The 26,829-nt window shown below is 41.6% G+C and overlaps 2 protein-coding genes across 2 annotated transcripts in view; one reads left to right on the top strand and one right to left on the bottom strand.

Moving 5' to 3' along the window:
• Window positions 1–9,205, top strand: part of APCDD1 (APC down-regulated 1) — a 31,454-nt gene extending 22,249 nt beyond the window's left edge. The window contains exons 4-5 of the mRNA XM_027676714.1: window positions 2,600–2,921; window positions 4,970–9,205. Coding sequence (XP_027532515.1) covers window positions 2,600–2,921; window positions 4,970–5,418 — 771 coding nt within the window. The 3' untranslated portion in view covers window positions 5,419–9,205. The remainder of the gene's footprint in view (window positions 1–2,599; window positions 2,922–4,969) is intronic.
• Window positions 9,206–19,961: 10,756 nt separating this feature from the next.
• Window positions 19,962–26,829, bottom strand: part of VAPA (VAMP associated protein A) — a 34,090-nt gene continuing 27,222 nt past the window's right edge. The window contains exons 4-6 of the mRNA XM_027676702.1: window positions 26,735–26,815; window positions 23,572–23,748; window positions 19,962–22,619 (exon numbers count right to left, since the gene is read on the bottom strand). Coding sequence (XP_027532503.1) covers window positions 22,461–22,619; window positions 23,572–23,748; window positions 26,735–26,815 — 417 coding nt within the window. The 3' untranslated portion in view covers window positions 19,962–22,460. The remainder of the gene's footprint in view (window positions 22,620–23,571; window positions 23,749–26,734; window positions 26,816–26,829) is intronic.

Raw genomic sequence — 26,829 nt, 5'->3', positions numbered from 1 at the left:
CTGTCTTTATCTCGCTTTCTGGCTTCACTTTATGTGAGTGGGGCAATCACAGCTGTAAAGTTACTGTCATCAGTTCAGTTTATTAGCCATTAATGTGTTAGAGAGGAGTGACACCAGTCTACCTCATGGCAGGACAGCCACGCTGGAGAAACAAGTGGTTTATAGACACTGGCATCTTCCACAGAGCAATCCCTTGGCCTGGATCTCTGAGGTGTCCATGCAAAGCAGTGGTGGCATCTTCTGGATGTTGATGTCCAAGAAGAAAAAGCATTATTTCTATTACAATTCAAAAATACTTTTTGAATATAAGTCTGTGTGCTAACTTCACCAGTTGTGTTAAATTACTCAATTAAATGTTCTTTGTTTTTCACTAAAGTACTAGTAGCCCTTGCACCTGCTTGCAGAATTTAGTTGAAAAAGTGTATCTTGACATTATTTAAAAAGCTCCACAGTGGGAAAGAAGTGCATCCACTTGAATTGCATGCTGACACATAGTTCCCAGAAGACCATGTGTTTTGGGGTGGAAAGATCCTCTGGAGGTTACCAAGTCCAACATCCTTCCTCTTCAGAGCAGGGCTGTGGGTCAGCACTGGTTCAGATCAACCTGAGCTACACCATTTATAGTTATTTTGCACATAGACCATTATTCTACATCCCAGGGATGTAGAACAGAGGACTTTTCATTGATTTCAGTTTTGGTGAAAAAACTTTCTGGTGAAAAAAACAGACTGTTTGGTCTGAGGTGTGGGCAAATATAACCCCTGTTTAATATGTGTAAAAGGGATATATTGTGGAAGTTGTATGTTGATTCTCTGAAGCTACCTATGGTCATATCATATTACTGGAGAAACTCAGGGCACTAATGAAGACTGGATGAATGTCACCCCTAAAGTGAGCTGTGAGCTGAAGGCAGTGAGTGGAGAAATGGTGACTCCACAGCAGCTCACATGGACTTTAAAGAGCAATGAATATCAGCACTTATATTATATAAGGATCTCAGAGAGACCTCAAAAAAGAGGGCTGGAAAGGGGCTCAAAGATAAAGTATTTGTATAAATCTCTCTTCCCGATTGCTGCATGGTGAGCTTTAGCTCTTAACTCAATATGCTCTGAACTGCACCTCACAGCTTGAACAAGGCAGATGTGAGTAACCCCCCCAGTGCATCCCCCTCTCTCCAGGAAGGATCACGTAGTGCTCTTGAGAGATGAAGGCACAAGCTATCTGTGTAGTCTTTGCCTTTCACTCTGAGTGTAAGCCTGCTTACAGCTCAGAGCACTGCCCCTCCACACGTCACCAGTTGAGTAGAAAGCCTCTACTGTCAAGTCCTGAGATGTAAACAAACAGCACATCACCAACCCAACACAGGCACCAGGAAAACAGAATCACAGAATCATACAATAGTTTGAGTTGGAAGAGGGCTTAAAGATCATCTAGTTCCAACCCTCCTGCCATAGATAGGGACATCTTCCACTAGACTAAGGTGCTCAAAGCCCCATCCAAACCGGCCTTGAGCACCTCCAGGGATGAGGAGTCCATGACTCCCTTGGCGACAACACTGCTTTTATATTGAGGGGTTGTTCTTCTTAAGCTAATTATTTGCCATCAATAAAATGAGCTAAAAAATTAGTATCCTATTCCTCTATTGGTCCATAAAATTTAATTCAAGGCTTAGCAGAGCAGAGACAAAATCTAATGGTGCTGTCTCTCTCTTGCCATTGAAAAAGTGCAAAATAAAGTTTGAAAACTTAGAGGCCAAACTTTTGCCAACAAGGCAAAAACCTAACAGAAAGACTTAGCCTCAGGAACAACCTACAGGTCTCTGTTGTTTCTGATGGCAGGAGGTGGAAGCCTCAGTGTGAAATTCCCTCTCTTCCTGCCATGGACTTGGAGCCTGCACGCCCCTAGTAAGACACCCCTTGTGCTCATGGTTAGGGCTGGGGTACTTGACTACTTGAGGCTGCTGCTTGGCCCGGAGCAGTGAGCCATCATGGAGCTCAGCAGGCACCACAGACCCTGTTCTGGCTGGAGAGGGCCATAAAGCTTTCACCACGTTCAGTGGTAACTGGCCATGTCGCACACTTCAAAAACTTGCATTAGGGTTCAGAAAAGCTGAAAAAAGTTTAAAATCGCTGGTTACTGTTCTCCCAGGCTGCCATCCAAAAAGAAAAATGTCCTTAGGACACCCATGTTTGTCTACAGTACCCAAAGTTAACAACTAAAAAGAAGATAGATGCAAAATAAGAGCTCAGCAAATGTCTTGATTTCTAACACAAGTCTTGCAAAGTCCCTACCATAGTAAATTACTATCTGCCAGCTTCTCGTATGATTTGAAGGGTAAAGTCAGCCTTTTCTAGGTTCTATAAAAAGCTGAACTAATATGTTAATTTCAGATAAACGCAGACAAGGGACTTAATCTCTTAAGTGCTCTCCTGCTGTGCAGTCTTACATGTACAAAACCAAAGGTACCACTAACAAGATAAGAAATGACAATGCATTAAAATGTGGGGCTGGTGTCACTTCAGCATGAAGTGGCTGGCCTGATTCGTTGCCCTGTATCACAGATAATGCCTAACAAGGGTTTCTCTCTGCTTTGTTTCAGAACCACGACCGCACGTGCATCGCCTGCAGAATCATCTACCGGTCGGACGAGCACCACCCTCCCATCTTGCCCCCCAAGGCGGATCTGACCATAGGGCTGCACGGGGAGTGGGTGAGCCAGCGCTGTGAGGTGCGACCAGAGGTTCTCTTCCTTACTCGGCACTTCATCTTCCATGACAACAACAACACCTGGGAGGGTCACTACTACCACTACTCCGACCCCATCTGCAAGCACCCCACCTTCACCATCTATGCCAAGGGACGCTACAGCCGGGGAGTCCACTCCTCCAAAGTGATGGGTGGCACAGAGTTTGTGTTCAAAGGTAGAGTGACTTGCTACACTGGGGGCAGAGGTGGTCAGGTAGTCATGGACCAGAGCAGAGTTTGCTCATAGTGATTTGTTTTCTGATGGTTTCATTATGTGATTTTTAGGAGTTCAAAATTTCTTGGGAAGTTTTCAAGAAATTTTGTGAATGCCCAGACAAACTATACAGCTGCTAGGCATTTCACACCACTGAAGCAACACTCGTTTGAGGCAGAGGTCTTTAAGTACAGCACAAGAAAGTAAGATTTCACATCACTAAGTCTTGGAGTCCAGTGGCCAGACTTCAAGCATCTAAGAAAAGTGTCTAAGGTTAGATCTATGTCCTAGGACTCCTTCAGCAGAGAGAAAAAAAGGACCTTCAGAAGGCATTTCAGATCTGAAGAAGTATAAATAATTTTCTGTCAAAGACAGATGTAGCAGCACACATCTTTTTATATGCTTCCAAGGGGGCCTCAAGCAAGTAAGAGTGTCCCTAAAGACAGCTCTGATTAATCTCACCAGAACGAAGACTAGACATATCTAACCAAAACCCCTCGAGCACTTTGGAGAGCAGCACTCAGTGGGTATGCCACCCAGGTCCCTGCAGCTGAGAAGCCTTCCAGTGCAAACAGCCCCACGGCTCCCTGGATAGAAAGAGCTCAGAGGCCTGAAGCACTCACACAAACAAACATCTCCAAACTACGACATCCCACCATGGTACCAGCCCCAGCAAAGCCTCTGGAAGCCTCAAGCACTCTGTAGGCTCTTCTCCTACTTATTTCAGTTAGCATGTGAGAAGCATAAAGCTTCTTGCATGAGTCTAATTTAGGAAAGCATGTAACGATAAGAAATAATTTACTAATCTGGGATTTTCATACTAGGCAAGAGATACCCTTGCCTGTCGAACTTTTGTTCTTTAGAGCTGCATATGTAGCATGTCCTAGCTGAGCTTATGGGGTGAAATCCAGTTTTTGCTTGAATTTCCAGTTCATGCTATGCCAACTTACCTTACAGATCAAGGTCACTAATTTGGTTTTGATAAAACTTGTACATTCAATTTTTATAAATTACCTTTTACACCATATAGGGCAAATAATGTGAACTGTAGAGCCATTGAGTCAAATGTCTGTTTATAAAACCTGAGAATAAAACTCCCAACAAATATTGCTATAAAATGACTTGAAAGAGAATTTGGGATTTTAGTGTGTTGGGAGCTATGAGGGCTAGTTACTTGCTTCTGTTTTGGTCAGCACCAATCCATTCAGATCTCCTTTTCTTCATATATTCTTGTGTCAAACACACACCAGGAAAAACCTCTATTCAGCTTGTGTAGGCTCATTCAGTTTGGCTTTTCCCAGCTTTTTTAACTTGGCTGGAAAATAAAAGTTTATGTGCCTTAAGCTCCTTTGAAATACAGACAGATTAGAAGTGAAGAAGCTGCAGCACTCCTACATTTGATACTGCAAGCTTAAGCCAATGTTTAGATATGAGAAAAAGCATCTCTCTGTAGGTCAGCAATATTTTATAATTCATGCAAAAAAGAAAATATAATATATGATGATAGTGCAGCTGTGATATTTTCCAAGTTCCCTAATTGAAACTAATAATTTCATTAGCTTTACAGGGTAACAGATGTTAAAAAATGATGAAAAATACATGATAAACAGCCCCACTTATGGATTAATACAGATGGTAATAAAACATCAGTAAAGTTTTATTGTTTCCTCTTCTCCCTATCATCTAATATAACCAACCAGGTTTTATCTGTAAAGGATTGTCTGGAACCTATGAAAAGCTCTGCTTAATCTCGAGCTGAGATATGTGGCTGTCAGGTTTTTTTCAACTGAGTTGGAGGAGGGGGGTTGTTCTGTGCAAAAAGCAATTTTTGCACAAAGTCATAGACATGAAGTAATGCAAATAGATTTGCTGGCCACACCTATAATAGGAAAAATTCATTTAAGAATGAACATGGGGAGACAATTTTGATTTAACAGGCCCCAATCTGCATGTTGGCTTTGCTTTTGTTTTTGTCCCTCTGCTAATAGCTCCCGTCTTCCTCTCTCACAGTGAATCACATGAAGGTCACTCCGATGGATATATCCACAGCCTCGCTGCTCAATGTCTTCAACGGGAATGAGTGCGGAGCACAGGGATCCTGGCAAGTTGGAGTACAGCAAGATGTCACCCACACGAACGGCTGCATTGCGCTTGGCATCCGCCTACCTCACACCGAGTACGAAATCTTCAAAATGGAGCAGGATGCCCGAGGCAGGTACTTGCTGTACAACGGGCAGAGGCCCAGCGACGGGTCCAGCCCTGACCGACCGGAGAAGAGAGCCACTTCCTACCAGACGCCTCTAATTCAGTGTGCCTCATCAGTACCCAGGTCTGAAGAGTCACCAGAGGAGAATAAAATAAGGCTGTATAGCAGCAGGGCACCGGAAAAATATCCCAGTGCCCCAGCTCTTGCTTTGTTGTTTATTTGTACTGTGTCATATTGGGACATTCTCAGCTAGAAGTGAAAACAACTTATTTTTCGTGACTACAAAGCCAGGATTCCACCAGACTGGGGGTTGTTTTTCTTCCAAAAGAAAGGGACATTTATTTTCTTGATGCACTTGAATGCCTGAGAACTGTTGTTCTTTTCCTTACTTCCCCCTTCCTCCTCGAATCCCGAACGGCACTCGTTTGATGTTTGTGCTTTGAACTTCATCCAGTCTGATCCCTGGCCTGACATGACTGCACAAAAGTAATTGCACTTTAGGACTGCAGACTTCTGGGGGGAGGGAGGGGGTCTCCTTTTATTTTATTTTTCTTTTGACTGCTGGGATGAACATTTATGATCCTGCTTCAGTTGTCTCTGCCATCCTGCCATTGTGGTGCTCTTCTCCCCAACGCCCGGGTTCTCATCAGAATGTAGCTCCGGGGAAGGGCTCGGTGTTGTGCCAGTACTGTGATAGCAACTTCCCCCTCTGACTTCACAGCTCTGATGTAGATATGTATATAAGGAGGAAACCCACAAGGATTTATCTTGCCATTATCTCACAGCTCATAATACAAAAAGAATCAGCAGATCAACAGCCCTCTGTTCCAGAAGTGCTAAATGGTTAACACCTCTAATTAAAAAAAAAAAGAATATTCCAAGTAATTTAAGCTATTTTTACAATCATTAAGTTGTAAAAGTAATCAGTGGTTTCATATTTTCTCATTCAATTTTGTTAGCTATGTAATTGCTTTGAGGCCTCCCTTTGTAACTAGCAAGTAGATACAACCAAGCCCCCTCAAAGCCAGACAGCACCAGCATTTTTTCTATTGGTTGCACACAGTGCAGGTAAGCTGGCAGTACAAGGCTGCAGGGACGACTTCTGTTTTCATATTCCCGAGGCCTCACTCTGCATACTCTGTGTGCAGTATTTGTGTCAGCCAGGTGGACAAAGTAAAGAAGCAGGTGGGATTAATATGTTCTGCAAACCTACTTAGCGGTGTATTTTTAGTGATGTGACCTCATGTAGGAACAAGGAAAAGAGTTGCAGCAGCAAGCACTCCGTGGCCCTTAGGAGAGCAAGAAAGCAGCTGGAAACTGACCCGCAGAGGGAGGGATACTGGCCCAGTCTTACCATAGGGAGGGGCAAGAGATGCCCAAATGCAGTCAGGTCCTCCCTTTTCTCCTAGCTGAACTGTCCCAACACATACCACAGTTTCATAGAGCTTAAATCAGTATTGTTTGGGGAGGTTTGGGGAGACATTGCTGGGAAATAGGATAGGCACAGGCCTCAGAGAGCATTCTTCAGCAAGAGCCTGCTGAAGAAACTCACAAGTTTCCCTCAGTGGCAAATATACCCTTTTGTGCACTGACGTGAATCAGAGCAGACTCTGGAGGCTGTAGGGGAGACATTTAAGGCCAGCAAGGAGTTACAAGTTCATAGATGAACCATGCTCCCCTGCTTTAATGGGGAGTGAACCTTGCAGCATTTCAGCTGTGGCTTTTACTAATGTACACATTTTGGTTTGCAGGAGGAGCAGGAACCTGTGTAAGAACCATAAGGAGTAAGGTCATAGTGTTTCTTCACAGTATCAGCAGCTTCTAGCTGCCCCGTTCAGTATTGTGTCAGAAAAAGAGCCTTTAATGAGTTATTTTCAGTATCACAGGAAAAGTATGTTTTGAATGAAGGTCCTTCAACTTTATATAGTGAGTCTTCACACTGTCTGCTATAGCAAAATAATTCCTTGGATGTGAGTTTCCTCAGATCTGGAACAAAATCGGTTCACCTGCTTTTGAGACAGCAGGAGGATGGGGAGAAGGAACAGTATCACAGACTTGCTGCCAAGTCAGATCACATCTTCCATGTTTTTTCCTCAGGCAAATGAAAAGTCACAGAAAACTCTTTAAGAGTCAGGAATGGAGCTCAGGTTGGTTCAGTGGTCTCCAGAGAAAGTGTTCTTCCATCCACCTTCAGCTCCACCTTCAGATCCTCCCTCAGCCTGCTGGAAGGAGCTGAAAGCAAACTCACCATGGTGAATAGAGCCGTATGAACAGCTTTTCTTGATGGTTTTCTGCTCCACATAGTCAAACCTACTTGAAGAGCCAGCTCTGGATCAGTTGCTGGTAAAGGGGGGCATCAGGAGGACAGTTTTAACTAGAGGGTCAAGAAGGAGAAACGATGTCTCTGAAAGAGTAGCTAGAAACTAGGATGGAGTTTGGTTTTCTCTAGCTAGACTTGAGTTTTGTAGTCAGCATCCAAATGGGTTACCGAGCTATTACAGTCAAACAAGTTCCTTGAAGATTAGTGTAATTACTGACTTCTGTTTGAGACCTAGCAGCATGAGTGAATTCATGTTAGTTTTTATTAAAGAGGATGGGTATGGCGTGATGTTCCTTAGGTCACAAAGGAAAGCTTCTTCTACCAATGTTGACCATTCCCAGTCAGGCAGTGCTATCTCTGAAAAAATATCAATGGCTGACAACATGGAGTTGTCAGACCATGTCCATTCCCTGTGCAAGTGCCACACACAACTCAATCCCAGCTGAAATCAGCACGTGCTTGTGATGCAGGACTGAAGCAGAGAGCAAAGGAACTGCTCCACAGCATGATCTTCTACATTCATCAGGGAAATCATCTACAGGTTAGTGCTATGTGGCTCCTCTGTAAATTGCCTAATGTTAGAAATATTACAACAGTTTCAAGAGAAAGCTCTGTCTAGTTCTTACCTCCAAAAGCACATTCATGTCTCAGCTGTTTTGAATCACAGACTTGCCTGGGTTTTCCAAGGTTTACGGTTAGACCACATGCAAATGTGACTCAATGTACAAATTGTATAATAAATTATCTTTTTTCCCCTGTCATTTAAAGACACTTAAAAAGGAAGTATTTAAAAAGGTCTTCATAATGCATTACAAGAAATCTGATTGGGGACTCCTGTAGTTTATTTGTAGTGTTGACCAGAAACATAATTTTATCATCTGGGTTCATAGCCTATGCAGCACCAGCTTCCCTCCATGTGCTTATATATTTTTTATTTTTCTGTTAGCCAATACGAGTTAAGTTGGACAAAGCTGTAAGTCTACAGAGCGCATAGTTTATGTGCCAGTCCATACTCTCTGTGAGGCTTCTCCTTGCTTACAGGCACAGAATGAGGAGCTAAAGCTTACCCAATCTTTTGATTTCATCCTACACTAAATGAACTGCTCCACAGTAGCGCATACATTTGTGACACAATATATTACATTCATTTTATTTCTCCAACCTGACCTCATGTGCTGGCAGCCCTGGCTGCTAAAGAAGTTAAGATGGAAGTGGTTTAGCAGTGGAAGACCTACAAACTGAGTGATTTGTCCCTTGCTGAAATTCACAAGCTTTAAAAAAATGAAACCATTAATGTTGGTATCTTCAGTAATTGCCAGTGTTACCAAGACAGGTGAAAACTTTTCCCTCAGTAATATCCTACTCAAGAAGCTACCTGACAGAAGAAATGGTAACCTGAAGAAACTCTTAGGCCAATTGGTTTAACAGGTTCTATTTAAGAAATAGGACGAAAGGGATCAGAAAAGCCAAAACAAGTGTTCTTACTCTGTTTCTATACCATTTACATATTGTGCCTGCTGCCCTGGGGTAAAATGTCATTTCTATTAACAGAAGTCTCTATTTTAAGATATAATGTCTGTCTTGCTTGAGTTGGAGTGTGCTTGCCTAAGTGTAGGATTTTAAAAGAAAAAAAAAAATCTTTTTATTTTTGTAAAGCTATAGAAGATATTTTTCTTCTGAACTATGTTCCAGATTAAACTGCTGGGGAAGTTTAAGCACTTGTTAAACTAGTGATTGAAATAAAAAAAAAAAGCCTAACTGAAAACTTTAAGATTTCTTTGCCTCCTCTACATGTTAGTTTCCTGTTCTGTTGACTTTCTACCTGTAAAGACATGATAGGTGCCTCAGAAAGCAACAGCCAAAAACCCATCTGTTGAGCAACTTGTGCACAGAAAAGATAATTTCTTACTATATACACAGGAAAACATTTTTCGTTTCTGTCTGTCACTAGAAACAGCTCTGATGGATACAGCTGTGATGATTTGGGTTTCACAGCACATCTTCAGGTTCCCTGAATAAAAACGGGGCTGTAAGTCCTCAGTGAGTAACGATGGTGTTGGCTTGCAGGGAGAGTACGGTCAGAGCAGCTGTGTCAGCACAAAAGGTATGGTTCAACAGAAACCACGTGTTTTTCATAAATGAGATGTAAATGAACAAACCAGCAGTGTTGCTCTGCTATTGCGTCTCAGTTGCTTTAAGGGCTATGGCCTGGGGGAAGGAGCACGGAGGGATTTGAAAGGACACTTTTCTTGAAAGAAAAACCTGAAATGAACTGTGAAGGGAAAGCAAGCCACAGGATAACAAAAGCATCTTTCCTGAGTGCTTTGCAGTTTCACACAGAAAGAGGTGAAATGCAATCAGTGAGCCTTCTACTGCCACCATCAAAAGCTTTATAGTTGACTAGTTTCTGAGTTTTTACAAGTGACTCAGGAGATCCCTGAAAGATGAGCTCCGTTTTCAGGAAGCATGCCCTAAATTACAAGGTACTCCAAGTGCAGTAGCCACAGCCTGTGAAATGGCCTCCCTTCCACACAAAGTGGTGAGTATCGATGAGTCCAGGCAATTTATTGCAAGATTATGCAAGCTTCTACTTGGCATAATTTGCTCAGTCCTGACACAACAGGGAAGACCATGTAATAAAAACCAACACCACTCTTTCCGGTTCATTCAAGTTCATTAATTTTCCATAATTTTCTCTCTTCCTACAAGTATTTTTTCCTTCTAGTCTTCTCCCCTAGTGCAATCACTGTTGGGGTTTTTTCACAGCTGTTGCTACCAGCAATAAATAATAATAAAGAATTCCACTTTTGAATCAAGCAGATACCAACACAGCTTTGAGGAATCAAACCTCAGGTCTCTTAATAGCCAAGGTAGCTATTGGCCTGAGCAATTATTATTTAGCAATTATGGGCACCTTCTGCCCATCCATCTTCTTCGCAAGTCTGTTCCAAGGTGTGGAACCAGTCCATCAGATGGATTCTAGCTATGGTACTACCAAGCTATAAGGACAGTAATTAATTCCTGCATGTCATCCAATGATGGGAACTGCCCATGATCACCACCTCAAAGCAGGCAGGCACAATTCCCAATATTCTCTCCCATGAGAACCACTGTGGTCCTTGTCTGCTGTCATTTGCAAGACAGTCTGTTGGAAAATGAGAAAGCAAGCTGTGCAGGGTAGTGCTGTTTTTGAATAAATAAAAGAAAAAAGTGGGGAGAAAAAAGTTTACACTTGAAGATGTTGGGCATTGGGTCCCTGCTGAATTCTGCAATTTCACACACAAAATTAAAACCAGGATCAAACCTACATACTTTCATGCAGAGGACAGATGCTTGCTGTACAGACACATGCATCATGAATTTCTTTAAATAAATGCCCAACTACTGGATCACATTACTTTTAGCACCAACCAAAACCCCACAAAAATAATCAAAATTAGGTATGGGCACCAGTTTTATTAACTGCCCTACCTGAGACCCCACCTGGAGTGCTGCATCCAGCTCAGCACAAGAAAGACAGGGACCTGTAAGAGCAGGTCAAGAAAAGGGGCTGAAATATGATCAGAGGCTGGAGCACCTCACCTAAGAGGAAATGCTGAGAGATTTGGCATTGTTCAGCCTGGCGAAGGCTCCAAGGACACCTTATTGCAGCCTCTCAGCACCTAAAAGGGGCGTATAAGAACGATGGGGACAAACTTTTTAGCAAGAACTGTTGTGCTAAGACAAGGAGTAATGGTTTTAAACTGACGGAGAATAGATTTAGATTGGGTATTGGAAGAAATTCTTTATTGTCAGGGTGATGAGGCACTGGAACAGGTTGCCAAGAAAAGGTGTGGATGTCACATCCCTGGAAACGTTCAAGGCCAGGCTGGTTGGAGCTTTGAGCAACCTGGTCTGGCGGAACGTGCCTGTGGCAGAGGGGTTGGAACGAGATGATATTTAAGGTCCTTTCCAACCCCAACCATTCTAGGATTCTCTAAGGCATTGCAGGAAGCAACCGCATCTTCCAACAAACACGATTAATAGTTTCAGCACTATAAAAAAGAGACCCCCGAGCCCCTAGACACTCCGCCGCAAAGAGGACCCCCCAGCGCGGGCTCTCGGGGAGGCGGGAGAAGGAACGCGGCCCGTGGGTCCGTCCGGGAGGGGCGAGGGCCGGGGACACAGCTCCATCTGGCGGCTGGAAACTGCAGAACGCCGCCTCTCCTTCCAGCGTCCCCCCGACAAAATCCACTGGGGACACGGTCATGGGGGAGCCCAAACCCAGCCAGGCCGTGAGGCTCTGTCCCCTTCATCGAGAACAATGAGCAGCAGCAGAGCCCAAGGTAAGGACAGGCTCGTCGTGCTGCCCCTCGGGCTGGTTATAGCGATTAAGTCGGAGCACTTGAGAGGGGAGAGCAGGATCTGCGGAGCAACGTGAGAGGGCAACACGCCCACCTCTCACGAAAGGATCATCAGAGCCTGTGGAAATGTACAAGAGAGACATGGAGCTCCTGGAGTGGGTCCAGTGGAAGGCTACAAAAGGACTGGATCAAAGGACTGGAGCGTCTCTCTTAGGAAGAAAGACTCAGGGAGCTGGGACTGTTCAACCTCAATAAGAGATGACAGTAGGGGACCCTCATGTGTCTGAAGAGGGAGTGCCAAGAGGATGGAGCCAGGCTCTTCTCAGGGGCTCCAAGCAGTAGAACAAGAGGCAACGGGCAGAAACTGATGCATAGGAAGTTCCGCCTGGACATGAGGAAGAACTTCTTTACTGTGTGACTGTGCATTGAAGAGATTGGCCAGAGAGGTTATGGAGTCTCCCTCACTGGAGATATTCAAGAAATGTCTGGACACAATCCTGTGCCTTGTGCTCTGAGATGATCCTGCTTGAGCAGGATTGGACCACTCTGGTCCCTTTCAACCAGACCCATTCTGTGATTCTGTAATTGGGCAAATTAACAGAAAATGTGTATGAGTAATGAAGCCAGTTTCTCTACAGAGGCCATGGGTTTAGCATATAGAAAATAAAACATTCATCTGTTGAAGATACTTTACAAATCTTCCCTGAGGGTGAGACTATCACTACAGTTTCATTCCACATGATGCTCTCTTCCTTACCAGAGGGGCACACCATCCACAGGAGTAGTAGTGATGAATGAAATCACAGGAATTACACTCAGAAAAAAAGTGAAGTTACCCTTGCAAGAGCTAGGAAATGCCAAAATGAAGTTTTGCCCCCCAGCCTCAACTGAAGCCCCTCCTGCATACCCAGCGCCATCCAATCAGGGCAAAACTTGAACTTACACAGTATGCACTAAAGGAATCCCTTCTCTGCACTCTGTAAAGGATACAGGGGACATGACTGCATGGTCTAAGTTGTAGCAACCATTTCTGCCTTTTCCATAGAAGGAGAATACCGTTACTAAACTGTAAACCCTGCATTTCCCATTCATCCATATTCCCCATCTGTTCAAAAATGTATATATAGGTGATGGCAACTGAAAATTTTAATGATATATACACATACCTCATATGAAAGTACTTTATCCAGGGAATTATCAAAAATTTTAATAAGGAGTATCACACACTCACTAAGAGCAACACAAACTCTCAAATATGCTAAATATGCACTGAATTTTGACAGATACACTATAATTTCAGAATATATTTAAAATATATTTTAAAATTTTACATTATTATTGTTTCACTCAGTTATATGAGCAAGTGCTTTAGTTTCCATGATTCTAACCAGAACTAAGAGATATCTATGCATATTTAGTGACATGGAGTGGAGCATATAGAACTTAGAGACTGGGAAGAATCTCTTATAAAAGTAGCTTAATTTCTAAAAATCTAGATTCAGATTTCTTAAATCCAAAACTGCTTTTGCACTGACAGCACAGACCTTTAGATTTCACAAAAGCAGCAGCAATTGCTTCTGGATGTTGGAAGTTCACCTTGTGTCAGCATCCTCCCACCTAAGCCTCCTGTTTCTCTTTGAAGGTTTCAAATTAACACTTGCAGAGGCTGAGTGCATTTCAGATGGGTTTTGGATAGGATGGCTCCCATTTGGCAAGAAGGAAGGAAGTATTTCTGTACCCAGTCACCTTCAAAATTAGCAATTTTAAATAAATTGAAAAGGATTTGAAAAATCAAAAACTGAAGGAATAAAACAGATAAAAGGCAACTGAAGCAATTACAAACATTTCACACTGTGTGAAGTCCCACAGTAACCCAACCTGCTGTAACCACCACCAGCTCACATACTGGCACACAGTCACACAAGAAAGATTTGTGTTCACAAATCAGATGTAAATATGGACATACACAGACACACACAATGGTTTTGCATAACCCCACTGTCACACCTGCCCACAGGGCAGTCAATGTTTCTGTGGCTCACCCAATGAGCTGCGCTGTGTGCCGGAGGCCTCTCGTCATGTGCTGCTCTTCTCTGCTGCTCCCTCAGAGCAGAGCCAAGGAAAGCAGGAGGTCCCTTCCACTGCTGGTTACCTTGCTGAAAATGTTCATGTTTACTTTTGATTGGCTGCTTCATTTCTAAACTCTAGTTCCACAAATGCAATTTCTACAAACCGTTAGAAGTGGACTTAGAAATCTAAAATTCATCTTTTAAACAAAAAAAAAAGAAATAAAAGCACTGGTCTACAAGAAGTTTTGAGCTCAGTTATGGTTACTCTGAACATTAAACTTGTCCCATCTGTTTGCAGTCATTGAATTAGCATTTCTGAAGCACCTGAACAGAGCAGATCAGAGAAGTGAGGATGCATACATGCAGAGTTATACTTTCTACCAATTTTTAGCATTTTTCACTTGTTACTTAGTTTTCTTGCATCACCCCTTCCCATCCCCCAGTAGATCAAACCCCACTCCCACCTCCACGTGCCCTCCATGAGCTTATGCTGGTGACCGCTGTAGCCCCCACAGTGACTGATAACCTGCTCCCTTGGTAACCCACTCATCTCTCACCCACATCACTGACAAGTGCTAGGCTACCACCAGCAGCTGCTGGGCTGTTTCATCTATGCCCATGCTGGCAGCTTGGCAAGGATGCCAGCACTAACTGGTCCAACAGCAGCAAGCAGGACACGCATCTTTCCAGTTCACTAGGCAGGCTTGCCCAGGATGAGAGCCTCAATTTAAATGTCTTTCATTTGAGCTCTAATTTTCCCTTTAATTAGAGGTAATTGGTGTCTGTGAAACACACACCTCTCTATCAAATGTGGCTTGAATTAGATTTCAAATCCACACAGGGAGCAGCAGCACAAAGATGCTGCAATCACATAAACCTTGTCTCTGTACATTTTGTCTCTTTTAAGTCAAGTTTTTCCACAAATACACTGACCTTCCTTTGCCATTGTAACCTGTTTCCTGTGGAGGAAGGATGAAGAGATTATTTCACCTAATCAGGAAAGCAATCTGTTCTGATTTTCTTGGAGCTGGGATGTGAAATGAGAGGCCCAAAGGCTAAAATATTTCCAGGTATTACACAAGAAAGTGCAGTCTGAAAGCACTGCCATGAAGCTGAAGGTTGCACTGGAAATCTGAGATTAGACAATCCTGGGCATGAATACAATGAAAATCCTTCTCCTGGCATTCTCTTTACAAGGCCGACCACCATGTTTGAGGCTTTACACCCTAAAACTGGAGAGAAATTCCCGTTCCTGGAGAAGGCAGAGCAGTTTCCAGCATAGGTCTGGAAAGAAGGCAGTATGCGCACTCCTTTCTAACAGACCTTTCTATAGTCCTGGGACTACAAAGTCATCACAAAGACACTCCTGAAGCAGTCCATCTTACCCTTCTCATGGCCATCTCTTCCTACCACACTCCCATTTTCTTCACCTGACACCAGCCACTGAGGTGTGGAACAGGTATTTTGTATTTATGACTTCAACATTTTAAACTAGATGGAGTTGATTAAGGCAATCAGGGAAAAATAACCACTGCACAAACTCCCACCTTCTAAAAATCACTCACTTCATCATCAAAGCTGCATTTTCTAATACCTGTGATTACAGCTCCAGAGGGCCCTCTATTTGACCCAGGGTTCAAGTTTTGTTTTCTGCAGATTTTCTTCCTAAGCCTTTCTAAAACATGGTTCTATAAACCACATAACAATTTAAAGCAATGCCTCTCGAATGTTAAGAAAAAAAGCCCCATCTTTATAATTAAGATTCTCATTACTAATATTCCTCAGAACAGCCCTCATACCAGTGCAGAAGTCTACTGCAGTCTGAAAAGCAGTAATAACAGCATTTACTAATTTTGAGTGAAAACAGAGCACTGGACTTAACCTCTGAATCAGTCTACTATTACTGGAGCACCTTTACTTGAAGGAGTCAAACATGTTTAGGTTTTAAAGAAAAAGAAGTGCTTTGGCTCTTCTGAAGTAGTCAGGGAGTAGCTGTCTGTATCATCTGTACCTGGGCTATCAAAGCAGCAATGGAAAAATATTTTTCCACTTCTATGGGTAGAGCAATTGTGGTGGTTTGACCCTGGTTGGATGCCAGATGCCCACCAAAGCTGCTTCATCATTCCCCTTGGAGAGAAAATACAATGAAAGGCTCATGGGTCGAGATAAGGGCAGGGAGAGATTGCTCACCAATTACTATCATGGGCAAAACAGACTTTACTTGCAGAAATTAATTTATTGCCAATCAAATCAGAATAGAATAATGAAAAGTAAAATCAAATTTTAAAACATCCCCCCCTTCTTCTCAGGCTTAATTCTATTCCCAATTTCCTCTCCCTCCAAACAGTGCAGGGGGATGAAAAATGGGAGTTGCAATCAGTTCATCACACACTGACTCTGCTACTCCTTCCTCCTCAGAGGAAGGACCCCTTACACTCTTCCCCTGCTCCAGCATGGTGACCCTCCCATGGGAGACAGTCCTTCACAAAATTCTCCAAATAAGTTCTTCCCACGGGCTGCAATTCTTCATGAACTGCTCCAGCATGGGTCCCTTCCATGGGGTGCAGTCCTTCAGGAATAGACTGCTACAGCATGGATTCCTCACGGGGTGACAAGTCCTGCCAGAAGACCTCCAGCATCGGCTCCTCTCCATGGGTCCACAGGTCCTGCCAGAAGCCTGCTCCAGCGCAGGTTTCCCACTGCGTTACAGCCTCCTTCAGGCATCTACTTGCTCCAGTGTGGGGTCCTCCAGAGGCTGCAGGTGGATCTCTGCTCCACCATGGCCCTCCATGGGCTGCAGGGGAATTCCTGCTCCAGTGCCTGGAGCACCTCATCCCCCTCCTTCTTCACTGATCCTGGTGTCTGCAGAGTTGTTACTGTCACATATTCTCACTCTGCAGTTGCAATTTGCTCTTCTGCGGTAGCTTTTTTCCCTTCTTAACCATGTTTTATCCCAGAGGTGGGTGTTACCACCAGTGCCGATGGGCTCAGCCTTGGGTCTGTCTTGGAGCTGGCTGGCATTGGCTGTGTTGGACACAGGGGAAGCTTCTGGCAGCTTCTCAGAGAAGCCACCCCGGTAGTCCCCCCGCTACCAAAACCTTGCCACAGAAACCCAATACAGCAATATACACCCCCACTAGCAGAGTACCTGTACAGTTTTAGGACTGTTTGCTTTCTTTTACAGTGAACAGCACTGGCTCCACAGAATTTTTTTGAAACAGACACTCACTTCCAGGACTATAAAAGCAACACACCAATGTTTAGCATATTTCCCCCCCCCCTTTACTGTCTTAGACCAAGGTCAGGCATTATAAACCCAGTGAGCACGTTCCACTGTTAAACACCTAATAGCCACATTTTCTGTTTGTTCAACACTCAGCTTCAGGGACAGACAAGGTAACAGCTAAGCCTTTAGGAAGGTGCTTTAAAAGACTATGAAAGATTTCTAAGTAACACTAAGCAGCATTTTTGAAACCCAACAACAACAACAACAACAAAAAAAAACCCCAAACCTTGGACAAGGCCCAAGGAAGGCTTGATGAGAAACAGGACAGTGTGTGCTTAAACTACCCCTTCCCAAAAATTTGCCTCAACACTTGTACCTCACTCTCCCCATCTCTAAAGCCAGGAAAACCCATCCTTGATAAGGCAGACTGAGACACTCACAAGGACTGCGATTTAACTACTGCCCATTCTGAGAACAGCTTAGACACTGATCCCTAGTGATAATCTCTCTGAACTCACCTATGCACGTGAACCTGCACTAGCGTTAGTAAAAACTTTCAATAATATCCTGAAATAATTATTCCCAGACTATGGCAGTTTGTTGGTTGGTTGGGTTTTTTCTTGCAGAACTTGGATGATAAGCAGTCTAATTTAAAAAAAAAAAGTAAAACAATTTACAAGGCTTTTTTTCTTATAAACAGATTTTAAAGGTAACTATTTCAGCCACCTTTCAATTAGTTTCATTTATTTCACATGTCTGAGTTCAGACTACTAAGCTGTAATTATAGCTGTCTGTCTCACACCTCTGTGCCTAGTTACTGCAACACCCTTTAAATCTTTTCTAAAGAAGAGGGAGAAGATCAGCATTCCACCACTGCCAGCAACAGAGCAGCTATGCTATAAACAGGGACTCAATACCCTGCTGGCAGTGTTGTCAACATTACATAAACTGGTACCAAGTTTTAAACAAAGCAGCACTGTAATGTAGTGAGAGATGTTTATACCACTTATAGTTAAAATATAATGTGTAGGGGATGAAACAATAACTTCATCCAAAGCAGTTTCCAGACCCAGTTCACCACACACACATAAACCCTTGTCCTAGCAAACGAGGCACAGGCACTGACCTTACCACCACCTGGCAGTAATGACAAAGCCAGAAAAAAGATATGAATCAATTGTTTCACCTTTGCACAAGACCTCATTTCGACACGGCCCTTCATCACATAAAGGGCAACTCAATGGAGGTGATGACACCATCGCTACCTCTGCTTATGGAGAAGTGGCAGAATCAGCAATTCTTCTTGAACATGTATTCACATCTTGAACATACAACACACATTCAAAAAGATAAACAGACCAACCTCAATCATACCCTTGGTTACACTTATTTGAACGCCCCTGTGAAAGACATTCAGACAGGAAATAACCTCTCATTTTACCAACATTAGTTTGTCCTTCTCACAGGAGCTCAAACCCTTGTGAAAACTGACTCCTGCATTTAGCTCCCCCTCTTGGTCCAACATTCCAATGTGCCACCACTCTAAAGCTGCCACAGCAGCTCAGGATCAGCAAAGACAGCCTTGCTGGCAGCAGTGGTGACTGCTACATATGGATGGGCCTTCCAGGACATCCCCCACAAAGCCATTCCACAGGAACCAGAATAAAAGGCAAAGCACTGAACTATTACATTCATAGCAATGTGGGTAAAAAGACAAGTTACAGAATTTCAATCCTGCCTGTAAACGTGGAGAGCAGAGCATTTCAGTATTGTACTAAGTATTTCCTAGGGTTGCTCTGTAACTGCGTAGCTCTCATTCCATCTTTTGCCACAGACCAAAGGAAGTGTTTGGTCTGCCAAGTCAGATCATACATAAATATCTAGCGACTCTAAACAGGAAAAATAAAACTCTTTGTCAAGATGATTCTTATAAATCTGACAGACCCATCAGCATCCTCAGTGTTGCCTGGATCCAGGCACCTGCTCTTCACTCCAACATTGAATCTTCATCCAAGGCAGCTTCATGCCATTTCCCAGCAGTACCTCAGAGCAGAGCAGTTACACTGTCCACAAGGTGGACAAGATACACCTATTCATTATCAGCAGTCCACAGAATGTAGTCAGGGAGAAGTTCCAAAATAAAAAGGACACTACTACATTTTTCATAGTTTATTAACACTTCAACTTTTAATAACTTTGAAGAAGGCCTGAAAGATAAGTTTTGCTTATTGACTTTGTCTTTTCCCCTTTGGCAAAATATCACCTTTCAACTCCTCCTCCACCCTCCCTCCTCCCAGGAGGATAATGAAGTTCCAAGCTAGTGTTTGGTTGCTTCTTATAAGGGAATTGGCTTCAAACATAGCAGCAGAAACATGCAAGCCTGGGCAATAGTGTTTGTCAACAGCTTTTAGAGAATGAGTAGAAACGCACAAATAACTTGTGCATTGATACAAATAACTTTTTCTTAAATGAACTTTATATATATATATATATATTTTTAAGTGGGTTAAATTTGGTGCCCAGAATTACTACAGAAGCAGTATCTTCTAGTTAACTAGGCTTGTTTTTTCCCTCTGAACCATACTACTCTTTTTTTAAAAGTGCTATATTCATAAAAACTTTAAAATACTACTTTGATACTGTATACTTGTTCTATCTTGCCCTTTTGAGAAATCAGAAGAACAACCTGCAATGTGTATTTAACTGAAGTTACACATTTACCCTCACATGACTTTATGGGCATCATCTGCTCATTTCACTAGAAGCAGTGGAGAGACTGTATTTCCCTGTGCTTACATACACAAGTAAGCAGGCAGACAAAGCAAGAAGTTCTAACCATTTCAGGAAAAAAGACAAACAATTTAATCCATATTACATAATTCACTGAATACAGCTGATCTCATCCAAAGTGACTCCTGAGAGCAAAATAGTTTTAGCATTACATTTTATATACAGCTATGAAGGGATTACGGGAAACCAGGACAGTCTCCTTATACCATTACTGAGTACACTGGTTACGAGACTGCTGTACGCTTTCACTTTGAAGACATTACTTAAACCATGACCAAGTTTTACCCCAACTCTTTTGTTATTTATGGAAAAAGTTATTTCATTCAGATTTTATCATTATTTTTACCTTATTTCTGCTGCCAGATACCAAAACCTGAGTCAACTACACTGAGCAATGACTTCTTTTTCTGCTTCAAAGTCCTGTAAGTGCTAGCACCCTTGAAAACCTCCATACAACATGCTGTAAACATTTTAAGATCTTCCAGAGGGTTTTGTTTAGTTTTTCTCCCTTCAACGCAGAAATGACTGCTCTGTCTGAAGCAAACTACATCCTGCACAATATTGCTTTCATTATTTTCCACGTAATCAGTTTGGAACAGGCTAAGAAAGTTTGATGTGGCAATGTTCTGTTAGAGAAAAAAAAAATCAGGAAAAATACACCATTCTGAACCAGTGGAACCAAAACAATCAAGACCTTAACATAGTTTTTTCCAGTCACTGGGGTGGAAGGAGACTTGAATGCAGACACTGGAACAAGTAATTGGAAACATCAGTGCTTGCATGCTTAAGTGAAAAGATAAGCAGTATTTGCATTTTCTCCATCATCTTCCTTGTACATGTGCAAGATTTTATAAAAAAATGTTTATCACAGAGAGCAATGACAGAACATGATGTAATTATTGTTTTCTTTTTTTAAAAAAAGCACTAAAAATCAAAGGCAACCAAGATAACTTACATCATTTCCAGAACATTTTTCTCAGCTACATAAGATGTGCATATACCAAGGTCTAACACACTTAGCTGCACCACATCAAGTCAAGCTGTCCAAGAGCATACACAATTTTGCTTACAGGAGTATACCCCTTCCACAGTTTTTCAAGTTTACAAGTAATTCCCTGTACTGGATTATGCTTACTTAGAAGTACAGATAATATTTTGTTTCAATACTACTGTTTGTTTTTATGACATATTCAGAGATGAGGCAAGACATAAGACTAAGTGCAGGGAAGCATTTCAGACCCCAAAAATGCATTCTTTAAAACTTAGCTATACACAGTTAACACAGGTAGGTCTGCCAAGAGTTGCATAAAAATGATTTTTATTTCTCAAAGGTGAGCAACTGAGGCTCACTCAGCAAATATCAACTCTTCTGCATCATGGAATTCACTATGGGTGTCTGAATGATTCAACTTGCATTTCTGAATATCTGCTCAAACAGAATTACAAACCCGGTAAGTTAGTATATGTGAATTAAGTACCCTTAAGAAATCAAAGAATAATACTGACTCCTGGAAGACACCCAGAAGATCCAAAGATGGAACAGAAGGTTGATTATTACACTCCTGCACAATCCAAGCAAATTGTTAATATACTGAAAGCATTCACGTCTGGTATTTGTACCTGCTGGATATCCAAATTATTCTGTTCCAAAACAAGTTTGATAACCATCCTCTCCGTAGCTGAAAGCAGCCAGAAAACAGCCTGAACAAATGGAATGGAAACCTTTTTTTTCTTTCCCAAGCTTCAATTACAACAGTCTAAGCCAGAGACTTAAGCGAATAAACTTCAAAATAGCCATTTGTTACAAGTAGCAAATTACCATGAACAATGAACTTGTTAGGAATTCCTTCTAAAAGTACGACACACACAAACAGGCTACCCAGCAGAAAAATCTGTTAACAATTTTATTTCTTTTGTCATGTTAAATATTATGGGACAGGATTGTAAGGATGAAGAACTCTCAACAATGCCTCACAAGGAATAAGAAAGAAATTCTGCCATGATATTAGCAAAGTAAGGTAAGGAGAAAATTTACACAGTAAGAGGCACCATTTCCCCCAGAATACCTCTTGTATTCATATTCCTGAATGAGTGGGATTAGCAATCTAATAAATCATTTGTCAAGAGGTAACAGCAACAGATAAAATTTTAAAGGATTATTAAAATAACATTTACAAGACTCTGAACAATTTTTGAATTCTTATTAAAACCACAGAAAGAAAGAACAATTCTTTATTTATGAATTTTCATAAAGGACTGACTGTGCAACTGATACCTGCTATTGATGACTTAATGTACAATTTTGTCCAGCAGCCGAACAGTTTGTCTTTTTCAGATTGTGTTTTCTAACCGTGCGAGATCATTAAAGGCAAAGCCTGTTATGATGCTGTACACAAAAAGGGCCGCTTGGGCCGTACTACCCATGATGTGGTAGGTAAACAAACCTTTTTCTGGCCAAGAGAAAACAAAAAAACAAAACAAAAAAAAACAAAACAAAAAAAAAACCAAGGAAGCTGCACTTTTGCATGCTTCTCTCACTCATTCTTTCTACAAGATGAACTTCCCTAGAAAGAATCCAATGAAAATGGCTGCAATTACAACAAGAAGTGAAGGAAGAGAATTAGAGCCATTATCTCTGAGGGCCAAAGCTGTGGGTGATCCAGATTTATCCGAGTGCGCTACCTTTCTGAGCCTCAAGCCTTCATCCTGAGGGGGAGGAGAAAATACAGATAGAAAAAAAGTATAAATACATCTTCTTAACAATACTAAAAACTGAACTAAAAGGCAAAATTTACTGGCGAATATTTAAATGAAGTAAAAAAAAAAACCACACACAACATCACATCACACTGAAATCCAAAACATGGACATAGAAAACCATAACATTTAAATAAGAACAGGTAATCCACTAGTCGCTCTCCACATTCTGGTTAAAAAAGATTCAGAAAATCTTGACAGGCACAATGAAGTATCTTGCTTTTATTTACTTTTTAATTGTCAAAATTAAATAGCAGTAATTCCTTATTGTTAAGAAGAAACATCTGCTTTGTGTAAACTTCATCAGAATTGCAGGTGTGGAGACATCATTATTTCATGGTTCTTTAAAAGGCTATCGGTCAATGAAATTGTTAGAAACGTTCCAAAAGCAAATATATAGAAAAGTCCCATAAAGTCATGTATTGACAGGTTACTGAAATTACACCTCTACATAAAGGTACTGGAAAGTAGTGTTTGCTTACCTCCTCTGACCAGTAATTGTTCTTGTTCACTATCAATTCGTAATACAAAATGTTACTGCTCTGGATCTCATTTACTCACTCTTAATGAATAATAATGCACTTTAAATAAAAGCTACTAATGCACTATTTTTGATTTAGACTTAAAGTAACTAAGACCACCTTAAATAGGACAGTTGCATTTAAGAAGAAAGTTATGTAGCTTCAATGTCTCATCTATGACAATCACAAAGTCTCAATCACTGACAAGTTCAAAATACACAGTATATACAGGACAGTAAAATTATATTACAAATCAATCTTGACATTCTAACAGTTTTATCTACTTGCTGAAATACACATCTTTTGGCCTAATTACAAATCAGACCTTTCAACCAAGGGGAGTGAAGTCACTTCAATGTAAACATGGAAGCAGAACTTACTCTCAGGTGCCGATTTTCATCTGTCAGCTTCATAATCTCTGCTTGAAGTCTTTTGCACTCCTCCACCAGCTTCCTTGTTTCAGTATCATTAAGTGAAACACTATGTGGTTTTGGCATCGGTCCATCCTGCTTAGATGTATTCAGTACTGGGGCGGATTTGCTTGCATCTATATCATTCTACAAATATTAAGAATGACTTGAGAATTTTACTTCCTAGAGAAAAATCATCCACAGCTTAAAACTAAAACAATGAAGCTACTACTACAGTTCAATGAAGTTTCTATTTACAGTAATCTGAACAGATAGTTCTCTTATCAGTTCAATTCTGATTAGCTCAAATATTAAAAAGCAAGAGAAGATCACACTGCTTACATCTGGTACTACACACTACTGAGACACAAATTAATACTTCAGCTGCTTAACACTGACCCAAAAGGCATCCAAAAGAGAGTACAAAATACACCAAACAGCATTTGAACTTGAGGGGGAAAAATAAAATGAAGAAAGTAATCCTGCAATAGTAAGAAACAAAACAAAGTAAAAACAAAACAGGTCTTCTCACAAACTCCTATGAATTACGTATGACACAAATGTTTTGCACTTAAAGCACCTTTTAGTGAGGGAAAATAAAGTACTGAACAAATATTAAATTTAAATCTCACAGCATCTGAGATACACATTAGTAAACTTTGAATACTAGTGAAAAGTCACATAAAAAGCTGTGAAATAGCAAAAAATTAAATTAAAATCTAGTTCCCACAATTCTGGTCAAAAACACAGACTCATAGGACGGTTTGGGTTGGAAGGGACCTTAAAGATCATCTAGTTCCAACCCGCCTGCAATGGGCAAGGAGACCTTCCACTAGTCAAGTTGCACAAAGTCCCATTCAACCTGGCCTTGAGCACTTCCAGGCACGGGGCAACCACAGCTTCTCGGGACAACCACAGCTTCTCTGGACAACCTGTTCCAGAACCTCTCTACCTTCTGAGTAAAGAATGTCCTCCAAACATCTAATCCAAATCTCTCCTCTTTTAGTTTAAAACTGTTTCCCCCTTGTTCTATCACTATCTGTCTGTGTTAAAAGTCACTCTCCTTTTTTTAAATAAGCCCCCTTTAAGTACTGGAAGGTTGCAATGAGGTCTCCCTGAAGCCTTTTCTTTCCCAGGCTGAACAACGCCAGCTCCCTCATCCCATCTTCCTAGGAGGGCTCCAGCCCTCTGGTCATCTTCACAGCCCTCCTCTGGACCCTCTACGACAGGTTCACATCTTTCCTGTGCCGAGGTCCCCAGAGCTGGACTCAGGACTTAGGTGAAGTCTCACAAAGGCAGAGTACAGATGGAGCATCACCTCCTTCAACCTGCTGGTCACATTTCTTGTGATGCAGCCCAGGATGCTGTTGGCTTTCTGGGCTGCAAGCACACACTGTAGACTCACGTCCAGCTTTTCATCCACTAGAACCCCCAAGACATGGGAAGCCTGACTTCCAGTGAAGACTGAGGCAAAGAACTCAAGGAGTACCTCAGCCTTTTCCACATCTGCTGCCACCAGTTCTCCCTGTTTAACAGGGGGTATTCACTCTCCTTGACCCTTCTTTTCTGACGTAAGTCATAAGAATCCCTTCTTGTTACTTTTCACATCCCTTGCTAAATCCGATTCCACCTGTGCCTTAGTTTTTCTGATCCCATCCCTACATATCCAAACTATATCCCTGTACTTCCTAAGTCACATGTCCCTGCTTCCACTGGCTCTGCATTGCCTTCTTACTCCTCAATGTGAGGAGCAGATCCTTGCTCAGCCATGCTTGTTTCTGGTCTGCCTTCCTTGATTTCTTACATATCAGGATGGAGATTTCTTGCACTTGTAGCCTTAAAGGGGCCTAAAGCCCCTTAAGAGTGGCCCTAGAGAGCTGACTTAAAGAGTCCCTAGGGACAGTTTCCCAGGGAATCCCATCCACTTATTCTTGAAACAGCTGGAAGTTAGCTCTTCTAAAATTCAGGGTCCTGACTTTGGTCTTTACCAGGTCCATGTTCCTTGAGATCATGAACTCAGCCAGGGCATGGTCACTACAGCCCAGGCTCCTCCAACCTTAACTTCTTTAATGAGCTCATCCACACTGGTGAAAACCAGGTCCAGCAATGCTTCTCCCCTGTTTCATTTGTCTAGTACCTGGATCATGGTTTTACATGCATGCATTCATGCTATTTACCCCTATACATGCCTTACAAACTATCATAAACTCTGGACAGTACTAAAAAAAAAAATCTCAAAGCCATAAAGGCAGTAAGGTTGCTAACAGAAATCCTACTTAAACACTGTCATTCATGATGTTAAAAGCAGCACCAAATAAACCCACCTCGCCCCCCCGAAAAACGATATATAGTATTCAGATTCCATAAATCAGAATTTCAAGTATGAGGGTAAAAAAATATGTTAATGCTTAAGAATTTAGTCATATTCTGCAAAACTTCTAGGCAACTGACAGTTAACAATTATTCCAAATATCAGGCAACACAAAACAGACATCTTCAGTCTATATACAATTAAACTGTCATCTCCTACACAACCAGAATAGATTTTGTCTGAAGGCAAGAGCATGAAAGAGGCAATAGGCTTTTTTTTTGTCTGATTATTTGTCTTTACCACTACCCTATAAAAATGCACTTAGGATTCCCAAAGCATGCATTAATTCCTAATCAGTACTTTCTTCTCTAATTCAACTGAAACAGTATTTTTAAAATTGAAAATCATTTAATACTTTATAAAGAAAACAATGCAATTAGCTTTTCACAGTATGCAGTATCGAAGATTTTTTTTTTTCTTTTTTTTTTAAATCTGACAGCAAATCAATAATAAAAGTAAAAAAAAGAATAATAATTTCTGGCACTGGTCTCCATTGCTGGAGTTTTTTAAGATGTGGTTGGACAGCATGCTCCCTTTCAGAGAAAAGGTTGAACCAGATGGTATTTCAAGGTCCCTTTAAAACTGGGCTGTTCTATGATTCTATGATTCCTTAAAAAGTCATATACTGAACACCCCTCCTGTCTAATTTAGTACAAATTCCTTCCATCCATTTAATCATTAAATCAAACATGTTAAAAAAAACCTCAAATTTCTGTGGGATCCTATCAGTCAGTGTATGGTAATTTCTTACCCCTTACTTACCAGTTTATCATTTTCGTTGGGCATTTCAAACACACATCTCAATTTGGAGTCCATTAACTCATCAGGTTTTGCTTCTTTCCACTAAGACAAAAATT

This window comes from Neopelma chrysocephalum, unplaced genomic scaffold, assembly GCF_003984885.1.
Source record: "Neopelma chrysocephalum unplaced genomic scaffold, ASM398488v2 Primary Assembly neopelma1_22, whole genome shotgun sequence".
In the NCBI taxonomy this organism is placed as follows: Eukaryota; Metazoa; Chordata; class Aves; order Passeriformes; family Pipridae; genus Neopelma; species Neopelma chrysocephalum.
The sequence above is the reverse complement of the archived record's forward strand: the minus strand, read 5'-3'. Positions and strand labels throughout refer to the sequence as shown.